This window comes from Gigantopelta aegis, chromosome 8 (genome assembly GCF_016097555.1).
Source record: "Gigantopelta aegis isolate Gae_Host chromosome 8, Gae_host_genome, whole genome shotgun sequence".
Lineage (NCBI taxonomy): Eukaryota > Metazoa > Mollusca > Gastropoda > Neomphalida > Peltospiridae > Gigantopelta > Gigantopelta aegis.
Window position 1 is genome coordinate 13,609,451 of NC_054706.1, and position 13,453 is coordinate 13,622,903.

Below are 13,453 nucleotides of genomic sequence, written 5' to 3' on the forward strand. Positions count from 1 at the left end.
ATTTACGGTTATATGGCGTCAGATATATAGTTAAGGACCACACAGATTTTGAGAGGAAACCCACTGTCGCCACTATATGGGCTACTCTTTCCGATTGGCAGCAAGGGATCTTTTATTTGCGCTTTCCACAGACAGGATAGCACAAACCATGGCCTTTGTTGAACCAGTTATGGATCACTGGTCGGTGCAAGTGATTTACACCTACCCACTGAGCCTTGCGGAGCACTCCCTCAGGGTTTGGAGTTGGTATCTGGATTAAAAATCCCATGCCTCGACTGGGATCCGAACCCGGTACCTACCAGCCTGTAGACCGATGGCCTAACCACGATGCCACCGAGGCTGGTAAACCATCACAGATCCACCACCAAACGGTTCAGTCTCCTGAACACAGCACAGAGCTGTTCTCTCTCCTGCACGTCGGTATATCCGAGTCCTGCCATCAGCTCTGAATAACTGGAACCTGCTCTCATCAGAAAAGAGTACACGCTGCCAGTTCCATGTTGCCAACGTTGAAACTGACGTGCCCAACGTAAACGTCGAAGTCGATGTTGCCTCGTCAATGTCATCCCTCTGAATGTCTGAATGGTCGATAGGCTCTGATACCGTGCTGTCGTAGTCGACGACGTACAGTGTGACGACTGATGACATGTCCAAGGCCAGTCGCTGCAGATGACGTCAGTGAGGAATCTGTTACGTAAGTGTAAGATGCGGAGATGGCGGTCCTCGTTGGCTGTTGTGACGTGGGGTCTTCCACTTCATGGTCTGTCTGCAGTCCTGTCAGTCACCCTGTAATGCTGTATCAACCTGGTGATCGTCAATTTTGTGCAATTCAGGATTCTTGCCACATGGGCATAACTCGCACCCAAATGCACCATACCAATAGCTCTCTCTCTTTCTTCAGCAGTTAGCCTTGCCATGTTCTCTGGTGTTTTACTGTTGACCGAGGTATGTTCTAAGCAATGGCACCCTTTTTTATACCCTTATACCCTTAAATTTCTCGTGCAGTATAAATTTGATGAATAAACGCATTTTGCACGTGCGGCATCACCCAAATGCAGCAATGTGCGACTATTCCTCATTGATTGCATTATAACGAAGAATATTGGCACCTATCTAACCTTCCATGAATGTGTATCGTGTTTATTTATAATAAAAATAATTGGTATATTTTCTTTTGATCGTCAGTTTAGTTGAGTATACATACACATCTGGTTAGTTGCAAAACACACACACACAGAGAGAGAGAGAGAGAGAGAGAGAGAGAGAGAGAGAGACAGAGACGGAGACAGAGAGACGGAGACATACAGATATATCTAATTATACTGCCCCTATTATGATGTGGTCACTGACTTGGGTCATCACGAACAAACAATTATCTAAAACTGATCACAACAAACCTCATCCGAGACGAAGTCACCGAATCTGTCAAGAGCAAGAACACACAACAGCCTGAGTGACAGGTCCGAGAGCCAGACTTGATTAATCGAGGAAAGCTGAAATGACAAATTTAATTATGAAGGGTAGAAACACACACATTAAAAAAAAAAAAATATTACAAAATAAATATATGCACACATATTCAGTTTTGTTATTTGATGGATATTCACATATAAACTAGTCAAACCTGTATATAACGGCCACCCAAGGGACCTGACAAAAGTGGCCATCATAGAGAGGTGACCCTTATATACAAGTTCAAAATTAGAACCCATATATTAAAGAATATCACAACTGTCATAAAAAATATGTCATATTTTAAAACCATTCCCACACTAGCTTGTTTATGTCATCCTTGCCTGTTGCTTTCTTCTGCCTTTTTCTTTCGGCTGAAACATTATTGTCAAAATCGGCCAGAACATAAGCTTTCCTTTTTAAAATAGACTTAATCTGAAAACGTCCTACACATTCTTGTTTTACCGTCTGTACTGTTAATCAACGGATACGCATAAATCAACTTTTGACATGTCGTCTCCTTCAGAAATAATGCAAATAGAATGTATTAAATTAACCATTCCCAACAAGTTTGTTTTCTTTTTCTATTTAATTATTTAATTCCTACTTCATCGGTATATTGTCATAGTAAGTGAACCTACAAATCTCAAGCGTAGCCTGCAGTGGCAATTGGATGCACTGCAGTCATACTTTCTTAATTGATATACAGTAGAGATGTCGGGACTGAATGGGTACTAGTATTCGTGAAGGTGTGAATATCAGTTATTGCTGCACCTTATCGTTGTTAAATATCCTTTTTTATATAATAGTAAAACTTTACTGTGGCTGCTTAATACAGGTATTTTAGCGATTTGGGATCCGATTTAGGTGGCCACTGGCCGCGTTAGACAGGTGACAGCTTATTACCGGTGCATTTACATTATAAATTGTTTGGGAGGGGAAAAAAGTGGCCGCTTAAGGCAGGTGACCGCTGAATACAGGTGGCCGCTAGAACAGGTTTGACTGTATTAGCTTCATTAAAATTTTGCAGTATCAATACTGCCATGTTTATAAAATGAACAATTAATCTGTTGCCAGTCTAAAATACCAATGTCTTGGCTTTGGCTGGTTCTCAATGCTGAGAAGAAAAAAAAGGGAATATACTGTAAAATGGGTGTTATTTGTGGGAGTAAATGTTTGCGATATTGAAAATACAGCCATCTCGTGGGGGGTTTTATTTTCGCTGTGAGCAAAAAAAATAAACAAAACAAATTGCCTATTGATTAATGAGCGCTGCAATCACATGCCTTTTAGGCCTAACCACGGGTGACAGCATGGTACATACTATTAATTAATGTAATCCTAGATGTGGTTTAATCAACTCTCCAACAAGAGTGAAGAAATAAAGACAAACACTTGTGCTATTACACTAATACTAAAAAAAGCTATTGTCTTGTGGTTGGCATTTATCGGAACTTACAAAACAGTTTGTGTCCCTTATTTTGATAGACCAGTTAAAAATGGAAAGTAGTACTGAGTGAGAAGCATGTTGTCCAAATTCTATTTTGGAATAATAACAAAACAAACTTTATTACTTGTTTCGTAGCAGTTGGCTGTGTTTTGTGTTTGTTTTACCATATTGGTAGTACAAGTATTTTTGAGTAAATGTACTATGTTGCATTTGTTTTTTTCTTTCTAGCAATTAGGCCTATTCACGTAAGAGTAATTTTTGCGGTTAAATTAAAAATGTGAAAATTACAAACGCGTAAATAATACCTGTTTTACAGTATTGACATTACTAACTAAAATACTTAAGTACACCAAGGTGAAACATTTCAAGATTTAAATCATAAACTCCAATTGTATCATATACTTTCTTTACATTGTTAGAAGCTTACTCAAAATACTGTTGACCATGTTGTAAATATTAAGTATATTATAATGCACATTATTATGTTTACAAAAGAATTACATCCTTAATACAGTCTTTCACATTTGAAAATATCAGACAAGTGATTAACATTGTACAGAAAACATGCTGAGTATAGGATGCACATTGACGAAAACATGTTATAATACCTCAAGGGTGTACCAAATACTGGGGCAAGCTGGGGTTAAAGCAACTTCTATTCAAACAATCAGCGGAAGGCATGCTGTTGCCACATTTTAAGTGGACGATAAAAAATGCTCGTGGAATAAAATTAAGGTGCACTTGGTGCACAAGTATGATTGCACACCTCAGATGTGATGGACTGTTCATACTGTTATGAGATTTACTTGATTTGGACTGACAGTACATAAAAACCGTAATGTTATCCCTGGATAAATTGAGAAAACCACATCATTACGGAACACAGATCATAGCAATCACAAACCACATCATTACGGAACACAGATCATAGCAATAACAAACCACATCATTACGGAACACAGATCATAGCAATAACAAACCACATCATTACGGAACACAGATCATAGCAATAACAAAAGAAGCTGATTTATGTCTGGTGTTGTCCTTAACTATATACAAATTATTTGTCTTCTTTTTTTTTTTTTTTTTTATAACAGTCACACATTTAGTATACAATCATTACCAAAACCAATTTTATCAATTTTTGACTGTTATACATCTATAAAATCACCAAACCAAAGTACAAATATTGCACTCAGTGATACCTCATCTGAAGGGGTATCACTGGCCATCCCTGAACTACGTCCATGTAGTTTGATGACGTCTCGTAACCCCGTAGCTGCACCGTGTCGAACCTCCCACGCGTTGTTGAAGAGATCATTCATCAACAGCTCACAGAATGATTCAAACGGCCATTCATCCATCTGGAAATTGAAACAGATGGAAGACAATCAAAGAAAAGAAATGTACATTCACACTACAACATACAGTTAATCAATGGTTATCAGAAAGAAAGAAAGAAACAAACAAAGAAAGAAAAAAAAGAAAGAAGGAAAGAAAGAAAAAACAATTCTGCAGAATGAAAGGTCTGATCCCCAATAGTTTCATTGTTTTAAGACTTATAGTGTGTGATGAATGAAAGTAAATGGGAAAAAATCATCTTGCAAATTACAAAGTGGTTAAAATGCTATGCAGAAAAAGAAGCATTCTGAGAGTACTGCTAAAGCAATACATGTCCTCTATCAAGCGAAAACGTAAATCAGTTCATACTTCTTTAGTTTTAGTGGGTGCTGTTGTGTTACATTAAGACACTTGTTGAAGTTTGCTTTGTTTCTCATCCTTCTGGCCCACTAAAAACAAATCTCTATCGATCTAGACCAAATGGTCTTTCCCTCTAATTTGCCATTGCCATAATTGATACCTGAACATAATAAATCTGGTTTTCCACTTACTTCCTCCATATTCAAGATGGTGTCTGCCTGATCAAACACCTTGTCGTCTGCGATCTCCTCACTAATCTGGGTACCTAGCTTCTGTTTCTTCGACGGTGGTTCAACGTCGGACACGCTGCTCTCACTGCACATGTACAGTTAAAAAATATACAAATATCACTCCTGCGGAAAATGTAGGCAACGTGAATCATTGAAAAGAAAACACTGTGACCAAGACTTGCTGATAATATAGTAAAGGAAGAAGTTTGTTTTGTTTAACGACACCACTCAAGCACATTCATTTATCAATCATCGGCTATTGGATGTGAAAGAGGGTAATTTTGACATTTAGTCTCAGGAAACACATTTCATTAGTAGCATGGGATCCTTTATATGCACCATCTCACAGACAGGATTTCACATACCACAGCCTTTGATATATCACATTTGTGGTACAATGGCTGGAACAAGAAATAGCCCAAAGGGTCCACTGACAGGAATCGATCCCAAACCGACAGCACATCAAGTGAGCGTTTTACCACTGGGCTACATCCCATCCCTACATCCAAGGAAAACTGTGGTTTAAACTTTCATATTTCCTATTTCATATGTATTGCAAAACAAACAGACAGAATATTTTAAAGAAAAAAAATTTGTAAGGTATATTATTACCCCAGCGGTCACTCATAACAGGGAAAATATTTTCCATATTTTCTCAGTGAGAAATATTCTGCATTGGTTTAACGAACAATACTATTGGACAATTTGACGCTTACAAACCAATGACTTTGTCGGTACTAAATATGACATCACGATTTGACAAACACAAAATGACGTCATGTAGTTTAACGAGTTTGCCTTTACAGGTCTCTGTTTTTGGTGTTAAATTAATAACAAAACGTCATTTTAATGCAATTCATTATAGATTTTGAAGCAGAATAAAGAGAACTTGTGTGTTTTTTAAATTATCTATGAACGTGATTAAATTACAACGTTATAGTAATTCTCAGAACAGTGCGTAAAGTGGTTTACATCGTTTCTATACAGGTTGGCCTTCGTGCATGTGTGTGGAAAATAAAGGTTTTTAGAGAAAAAATAGCTGAGGTAATAAATAGAATAACAAACTCGGTTCCAGTTATTATCAAATTTATGTCCCTCGTGAAATAATTTTCATTTGTCACTCGCTAAAGCTCGTGACAACTGAAAATTATTTCACTCGGGACATAAATTTGATAATAACTGGTAACTCGTTTATTATCCTCTATTTAGCTATGGGGAATGGTTATATGATAATAGTGAATTAATTGGGCAAACATTACAACCAGTAGTCCAGTATTACAGTAGGTTTTATGACTACCAGAGATCTTGAAGGACGATTGGGGTCAAAAGTGAAATTTGAAAGTTGACGGGGTTTTTTTATCAGTAACTCGCAAATTTTATACAATAAAAATGACTAAAAACAAGACAATAACAATTGTATGATCAACAAAATGAAAACGATTGAAAGAAATAATGTTCCACAGTGATTAATAGACCTTCCTGGAAATTGTCAAAATCGAGAATGACACCCTACGCATGTGTATGGGGCAACTGCGTGATGCACGTGCAAACTATGGAATGTGTTTCGGTGTGTTGATAAACAGACCTGAACATTCTTTACTAGGATGTCTGGTCAAAATGTATGTTTGGTCTAATAGTTGATATTAACATTAATATTTCAGGTTCTCCTACTTTTTTTGAAGAGTATAGATTTAACTATAAACCAAGTGAACTGAATTGACTACAAATGTACATGTTTCGACAAACCTTTGGTTCTCTTTTGATATCTGCTTGGCAAATTGACGAGCTTTTCTCTTGGCACGATTTCTCTCACGGGCACTCATGCCGCACGTAACACTGAGCAGCTGTTGTCGGACAAAGTCAGTCACTGGCTGCAAAAAATTGAAATCAATAAATCAATTAGTAGGAACTGGTTTTTGTTTTGCGGTCTACCAAAAACCTGAAAGAAAATGTAAATATAGATAACCAAAATCTATATTTCTTTTCACACATAATACTGAGTTATGCTTTACCTTAGCACTTCCAATACTGCCATTGTTGTTACTGCGAGTGCACTGGAGATCGTCATCGTTAAACAGGTTACCAGTGTCAATGCCAAGATTACCTGCCAGATCGAGACCAAGGCGTTTGTTCAGAAGTTGACGCTGCTGGGATAACCTCTCCTTATCAAGAGCTACAATTACAAATAACAAGAAAACAAAATAAATAAAGTTTATCAGAGATATTACCACTATATTCATTTGTTAAATATATGTTTGGTAAATGGAAATTAACTTTGTACATTAAAATAAGTTTTTAAAAAGTAAAAGCGTATAGCGTAAATTATTTCAAGTGTATATATTTACTACAGTTGTGTATACAACTTATTACAATATTTTATGAAGTAAGAAAAGCAACACCTTTTTGAGGGTACTCTTTATTACTTAAAAAAGGGATGGGGGGAGAAGAAAACAGAGAGAAGGGAAATGGGAATAGGTTCATGTCCTTATATAAAATAAAACTGAATCAAGGTGGATTTTGGGGATAGGGGAATGCTTTCAGACCACAGATCAGAATAACACATGAAGACAGATTTTAAAAACTTCTTTAAAAAATGACATGAGATACAGTGAGTGTATTACAGGATCATGTCTGTTGTCTCATCCCAATCTCTGAATGAATGCACGGTAATAAATTATTAAAACACTATTGTAAAACCATTCTGATTCTCAAGTGTAATACTATTTATAGCATATCAATTGAACAAGCTCCAATGCTATATCATGTTTATGTCCTGAGTGAAATAATTTTCAATTGTCACATTATTTATCAAATGACAAAAAAAATATTTTACGTGCTTTCATGAAATAGTAGCAAGTTTAATATCCTATTTATTACCCATAATCAATTTTATTTTTTATCACTGATCTCGTTTAGTTGACGTTCCGGTATAGGCTGTAGTGTGCCAATCTATAAAGTCATTGTATGACACTGAAACAAAACGTCCCACTAGATGTTTTAGTGGGAAATAACACTTTGGTATGTACCATAGAGAACATTTTCTTCTGTATCGTGTCACGATTCGCAAGTTTTATAGATCGCTAAACAATTTTAAAACATTAAACAGTAATTGCTAACCAATTTCCAATTGACTAGAAATATTGCTAATCAAGATTTTTTAAACAAAATGTTCTCTGTACAAGATATTTTTAACCATATGGGTAAAAAACATAATATTAGCAGGGGAGATAATTTGTCTCCTACACTTACATGTACCACATGCTGCCTGTTCCACATCGTACTGACCACCCTCGGATGCCAGCAGGGAAGCTCCAAACGCCAAAACTTTGTTGACATCAAACTGGGAAAACAGAATGCGTCCAGCTGACTGCAGTGAGGCCACAGTCCCCGGCTCTGCAAATTAAAAAATATAATTGAATACAAATTCTAAATATTTAGTAAATCTATTTAATACAATTGAATATAAATTTTAAATAGTTTCTAAACCTATTTAATATAACTGAATACAAGATTTAAATATTTTATCAACCAATTATTGCTACCTTAAAAGTCTACACCACATTCATACAAATGTAAATATAATATTCTTAAGCTGTATCCCAACCAGACGCGAGCGATTAGTTTTGAAATTATTAATTTAAATTTCCGTATCCTAAACGCACACGTACGGCACAATGTATAAATCTGTTGCGTCACATGCGTCCCATTAGGATACAGCTGTAGCATCCCAATGAAATCCAGTCTACTTTTTTTTTTAAAAAGAAGAGAGAGAGAGAGAGCTGTATACAGGTATCATATATAATTAGCACAAGTAGGAAGATTATTATTACTTTAATGTATTTTTAATTTTACAGTTTGTTTGATCTCTTGTGGTTGTTTCTGGCTTTCTTATGAAAAATAAATAAGGTGCAAGCCAGGGAACATTTTGTTCAGTATCGCGCTACTCAAGTTTGAGAGATCACTACACAATTCTAAACATTAAACAGTAGTTGCTGATCAATTTTCAATCGACTAGAAATGTCGCTAATAAATTATTTTGAAAACAAAATGTTCCCTGGAAGCCATGATAACAATAAGCAATCAGTGGGACAAATAGCATTTACTTTTCTAATTTTCTATAAATTTTATAATCTAAAAACTAAAATCTAACAAACAAAAAAAACTAAACAAAAAAAACCCCAACTGAAAACAAACTATTGTTAAGTTTAGTACCTGACTTGGGGGCGCCTCTTGGCTGCCATTGTGGCACATTTTTTGCGATAGCTTCTACCGCTAACCCTGCTGCTATTCTGGTCTCCCAGTTTGTACTGCAGAGGTACTGGTGAACCTGTAACAACCAATCGGTCAGTCAATACACAAAGTTAAAACAAAATTGATTCAAAAATATCTCTTGCAGCTTTTTGGTAGACCACCCCAGTATTAAGACCACTTTTTTAAAGACCGGAATATTTCCATATCATTTTATAGGTAAAACTACCCCGGTATTAAAACCAACCCAGAATTACAGATTACGCCCCATTGATTATTCTGAAGTTGCCTCGACACGTGTGTATTATTGTTTAGTTGAATATGCACATTCACCGTCATCTCAACGAGACAGGGTGGATCCAATTGTTAATTGGAATATTGCTCCATCAAGGTAAAATATCAATTTAGGTGACAAAACAAGTGTTATTTAGAGAGGCGACATTGACAAAGTGAGTTTGTATATTTTGAGCGAGTTGTATCAAAGCACTGAAAACAAAACATGAATGTTGTAATCGTACTATCACCATTTCGATATACTTTTATACACAACATCGTTATTAGAAATGTCAAATTCAACAATCGACACATATAACTGGACTAATATTCAGTATTTATAAATTCATATTGATATTATATGTAGTTCTTAATTCTATATTCTGACGGACGAGTTAAAAAATGCAACTATTTATTTTTATTTTTTACATTGAATCCGCGACTTTGCATCAGCCATGCCAGAATTCAAAACCATTCAAACAAAAGGGTCAGAATGATGACGAAATAGTTTAATACACAAGACATGTACCGCATTGCCAACTTCGGAGTTCCAAACTGTGCAGGTGCGGCATTCCGGAAACAGGTTATAGCATAAACAGAACAGTGCCAAAATGGCCCCAAACGAAAACAGAACCAAATTGGACAAAATGGGACAAAAAATTAAAACATGTATGACTAAAACAGCATTACAAGTTGTGAATGATGATACATTCAATAAAACAACAGCTATATTAATTATTTATTACTTTGTAACACCGTTTCCCCAATATATACATTGAAATGCCGTTATAGCTAAGCAAAAAAAAAAAGAAAGAAAAAAGGTACCATTTTCACAAATACATTTAGGTACCATTGTAGCCAAATCAGTTCGATTTTGGTCAACAAAAATGGTTCCGTTTTGATAGTAATTCCGATTTAGCCTCATTCCCCAGAAAAAGTCGTTCAAAGGTCAATAGTTCCTAAAAAGTATTTGTTTACGTCCAGAGTATGTTGCCGCTGTGTTTTGAATAGATTTTTTCTTGTTAAATACCTTGGGGATGCCACTTGAATTTTGTAAATCTATATGAAAGAAACGTGTAACGGTTAGTCTTCAGTAGAATATTTCAAACTTTATTTGCCAATCAAGGTTTGGGGTTTGATTTTGTTCATTTGCCACATGATGTTGATCACTTATCAAGTGTCTTTAACAATGTTTTTGTCATGTGTGTGTGTTAAACGATAATATATTGTTCTATAGGCTGGCGGACTAGTAGAAATTCTGAAAGGCTAGTCAATTTTAGTTAGTTCTGGTCCGGCGGGCTTGTGAAATATTTTCCATTTCTGCACCCCTGCTAACCTTGGACATTATAGCTCTAGTTTAATTAAAATATATTGAGCTGTTCTTAAACATATTTCTTTCAAAATAGTGCTACACCATCTGGAAAAACTTGCAAAATGTGAAAAGGTTACAAGTATATTACATATTATTAACCTTAGCAAGAAGATTGTTGAGTTCATAGGGATGTAGTTTTTGGACCTCTCCTAACTGTTCAGCAGCTGATTTGCGAATCAGAGGTGTTGATCCTGTTTCAAGCAAGAGGAACAGTCGATCAAGCCTGTAAATAAATACAAATTTAAATATACAATTTTAATCCTGTCAAACTATACTATATATATGAATGAAGTTTAGGCGCAAAACGCGATATATCAATTTTTTTTCATTTTCAGTAAAAGTTATTTATTTAATTGGCGTATATCGCGTTTTGATAACAAAAATGGGATTTACCGAATAAAATTTCATAAGGATCAATCGTGTTTTGCGGCAAATCAGCGGGCCTACGATTAGCGCTTACTGACATACGACAATGGCTATAACTAAAAAAAGAAAGAAAATGGTTTATATTGCATTTTGCGCCTGAACTCTTCATTCATATATATATATATATATATATATATATATATATATATATATATATACACACACACACATACATACACACACACACATATAATTGTATATAATGGCTTCTGATGTCAAGAATGTGTTTAGTCCTTATTTCAGGTAGTGTATTAATTAATTATCAATTAACATCACAGCTACAGTTCAGACTGTAGAGCACCTGCCAGAGGTACTTGCAACGAATCTCCTTGGTAGAACATTTGGGGTTTTCCTTGTCCCAACCAGTGCCCAACAATTGGTATATAAAAAAAAGAAACAAAAAAAGAAGTTTGTTTTGTTTATTAATCATCTGCTATTGGATGTTAAACGTTTGATAATTCAGACTCTGGCTACACTTTTTCTAATGCAGCAAGGGACCTTTTATACACATTGTCCCACAGACAGAAACACACATACCACAGCCTTTAACCAGTTGTGGTACACTGGTTGGAACAAGAAAAAACATCCCAATCAGTTGAATGGATCCAAAGCTCGGTGGGTTGATGCTGCAATGCAAGCACCTCAAGTGAGCCCTCAACTGACTCAGCTAAATCCCACCCCCTGGTATATCAAAGACCATGGTATATGTTGTCTTGCTGTGTCTGTGGGAAAGTGCATATAACACTAACAGGTCCCACTGCTGCTTATGGAAAAATGTAGTGGGTTTTATCTGAAGACTACATCTGACGATATGTACATGGCAGAATTACATTTATGGTACTGAGCGAGAACCCCTGCTTATCAACACCCATTTCTCAATTGTGGGCATGGCTACTTTTTCATCCAGGCAATAGGATTCTGATTTTCTGTAGGATTTACCCCAGTCGCGTATTGTAGTAATAATATTAATAATAAACTATAACATAACAGATTACAAGAGACCAAGCAACTTTAACGATAGTTTATTTACACACTCATTAATAAATACGAAGTCAATAATTATACTAGTCATTAAATTAGCTAAATATAAAGTCCACCCCCAAACCCACCATTACCTAACGAGTCAGTCTGTCAAGTGTCAGAATGTTATCATCTGCTGTCAACGTCACCCTCGGGTTTGACATGTCAATTCGTGTTACGACCCCGCTTCGGGTACGTCCGCTCTGTCCAACAGTCCAGTCCCATCCCAATTTTAACAGATCCGAACACTGATATATACGGCTTCGGGGTGCCCGATCATCAGTTCCCCTTGCGCGTGAAGACGACGTCATCAACAATCATACTATTTCGCGGGCTAAATGTTATACACGTGTTGGCCAGCATTGCCAAACACAATAACAATTGTAATAACCACAAACAAATATGATTCCCATCACAGTACCAAATGGTTAACACCCAATAGTTGCTGATTAATAATTATCTAGTGGTGTCGTTAAACAAAGCAAACTTGTAACTTTGTATTAAATCATATATATATTCATCACCATCATGATGATAGGAATTTTTAAATAAATAACTTTATTTAAAAGAAAAAAAATGGAAAGAAAAAAGAAAAACTTTAATTAAAAAATAACATATAAGCAACTACCTGGTACTCATTCGTTTGTAGACAGGTTGTAAAATTACAAAAGTTAAACGTGTCTCTGTTGTCAGACGTTCTAAACGTTAAAGGTTTTCTTTGAACATTCGAAGTCGGTACAAACGAACGCAAGCAGCCGACCGGATGCTAAAGGAGAAACACCTTTTAAGCGCATACAACTATCCAAACAATAAAATTTTGTATGGGTGTGAGGTACATTTAATGTAATAAAAGAAAGCAAACTTATTTTGCAGTTAACTGTTGTAAAAATATCAACAATTTTACAAAATGGCTTGAAGTATGTACAGATCTTGCTCTCAGCATGTTTTGTATTTATACTGACAGCCATTTTGAACATAGTGCCTCTAATACCAGAGGGAAATCGCTTTGATTGGTCCACAAACCAAAGACTTTTCTACTTTTAACCAATCATAACTATCGAGGAAGTGGGAATGATTTTCGGATCGTCGTAAAACATAAAATAAAACATTATTCTACGATGTATTGAATTAACGTGATAATATGAAATCATTTTCAATCAACAAACAGAAACTGCATTAAAACTGCATTCATACAACATGTGGTACAAATTAACGCAAAGTTTATTTACTTCCCAAATCAGTTATTTCCCTTTGGTAGTGAGATTTGACAGGGCCTTGTTA

At 35.7% G+C, this 13,453-nt stretch overlaps 1 protein-coding gene across 2 annotated transcripts in view; it reads right to left on the minus strand.

Annotated features, from left to right (window-relative positions):
• Positions 1 to 13,134, minus strand: part of LOC121378526 (TATA-binding protein-associated factor 172-like) — a 56,702-nt gene extending 43,568 nt beyond the window's left edge. For both annotated transcript variants that reach the window (XM_041506739.1, XM_041506738.1), the window contains exons 1-9: positions 12,801 to 13,134; positions 10,826 to 10,949; positions 9,046 to 9,160; positions 8,083 to 8,226; positions 6,846 to 7,006; positions 6,580 to 6,704; positions 4,795 to 4,918; positions 4,108 to 4,266; positions 1,398 to 1,493 (exon numbers count right to left, since the gene is read on the minus strand). In XM_041506739.1, the coding sequence (XP_041362673.1) occupies positions 1,398 to 1,493; positions 4,108 to 4,266; positions 4,795 to 4,918; positions 6,580 to 6,704; positions 6,846 to 7,006; positions 8,083 to 8,226; positions 9,046 to 9,160; positions 10,826 to 10,949; positions 12,801 to 12,811 (1,059 nt within the window). In that variant the 5' untranslated portion in view covers positions 12,812 to 13,134. The remainder of the gene's footprint in view (positions 1 to 1,397; positions 1,494 to 4,107; positions 4,267 to 4,794; positions 4,919 to 6,579; positions 6,705 to 6,845; positions 7,007 to 8,082; positions 8,227 to 9,045; positions 9,161 to 10,825; positions 10,950 to 12,800) is intronic.
• Positions 13,135 to 13,453: the final 319 nt, after the last annotated feature.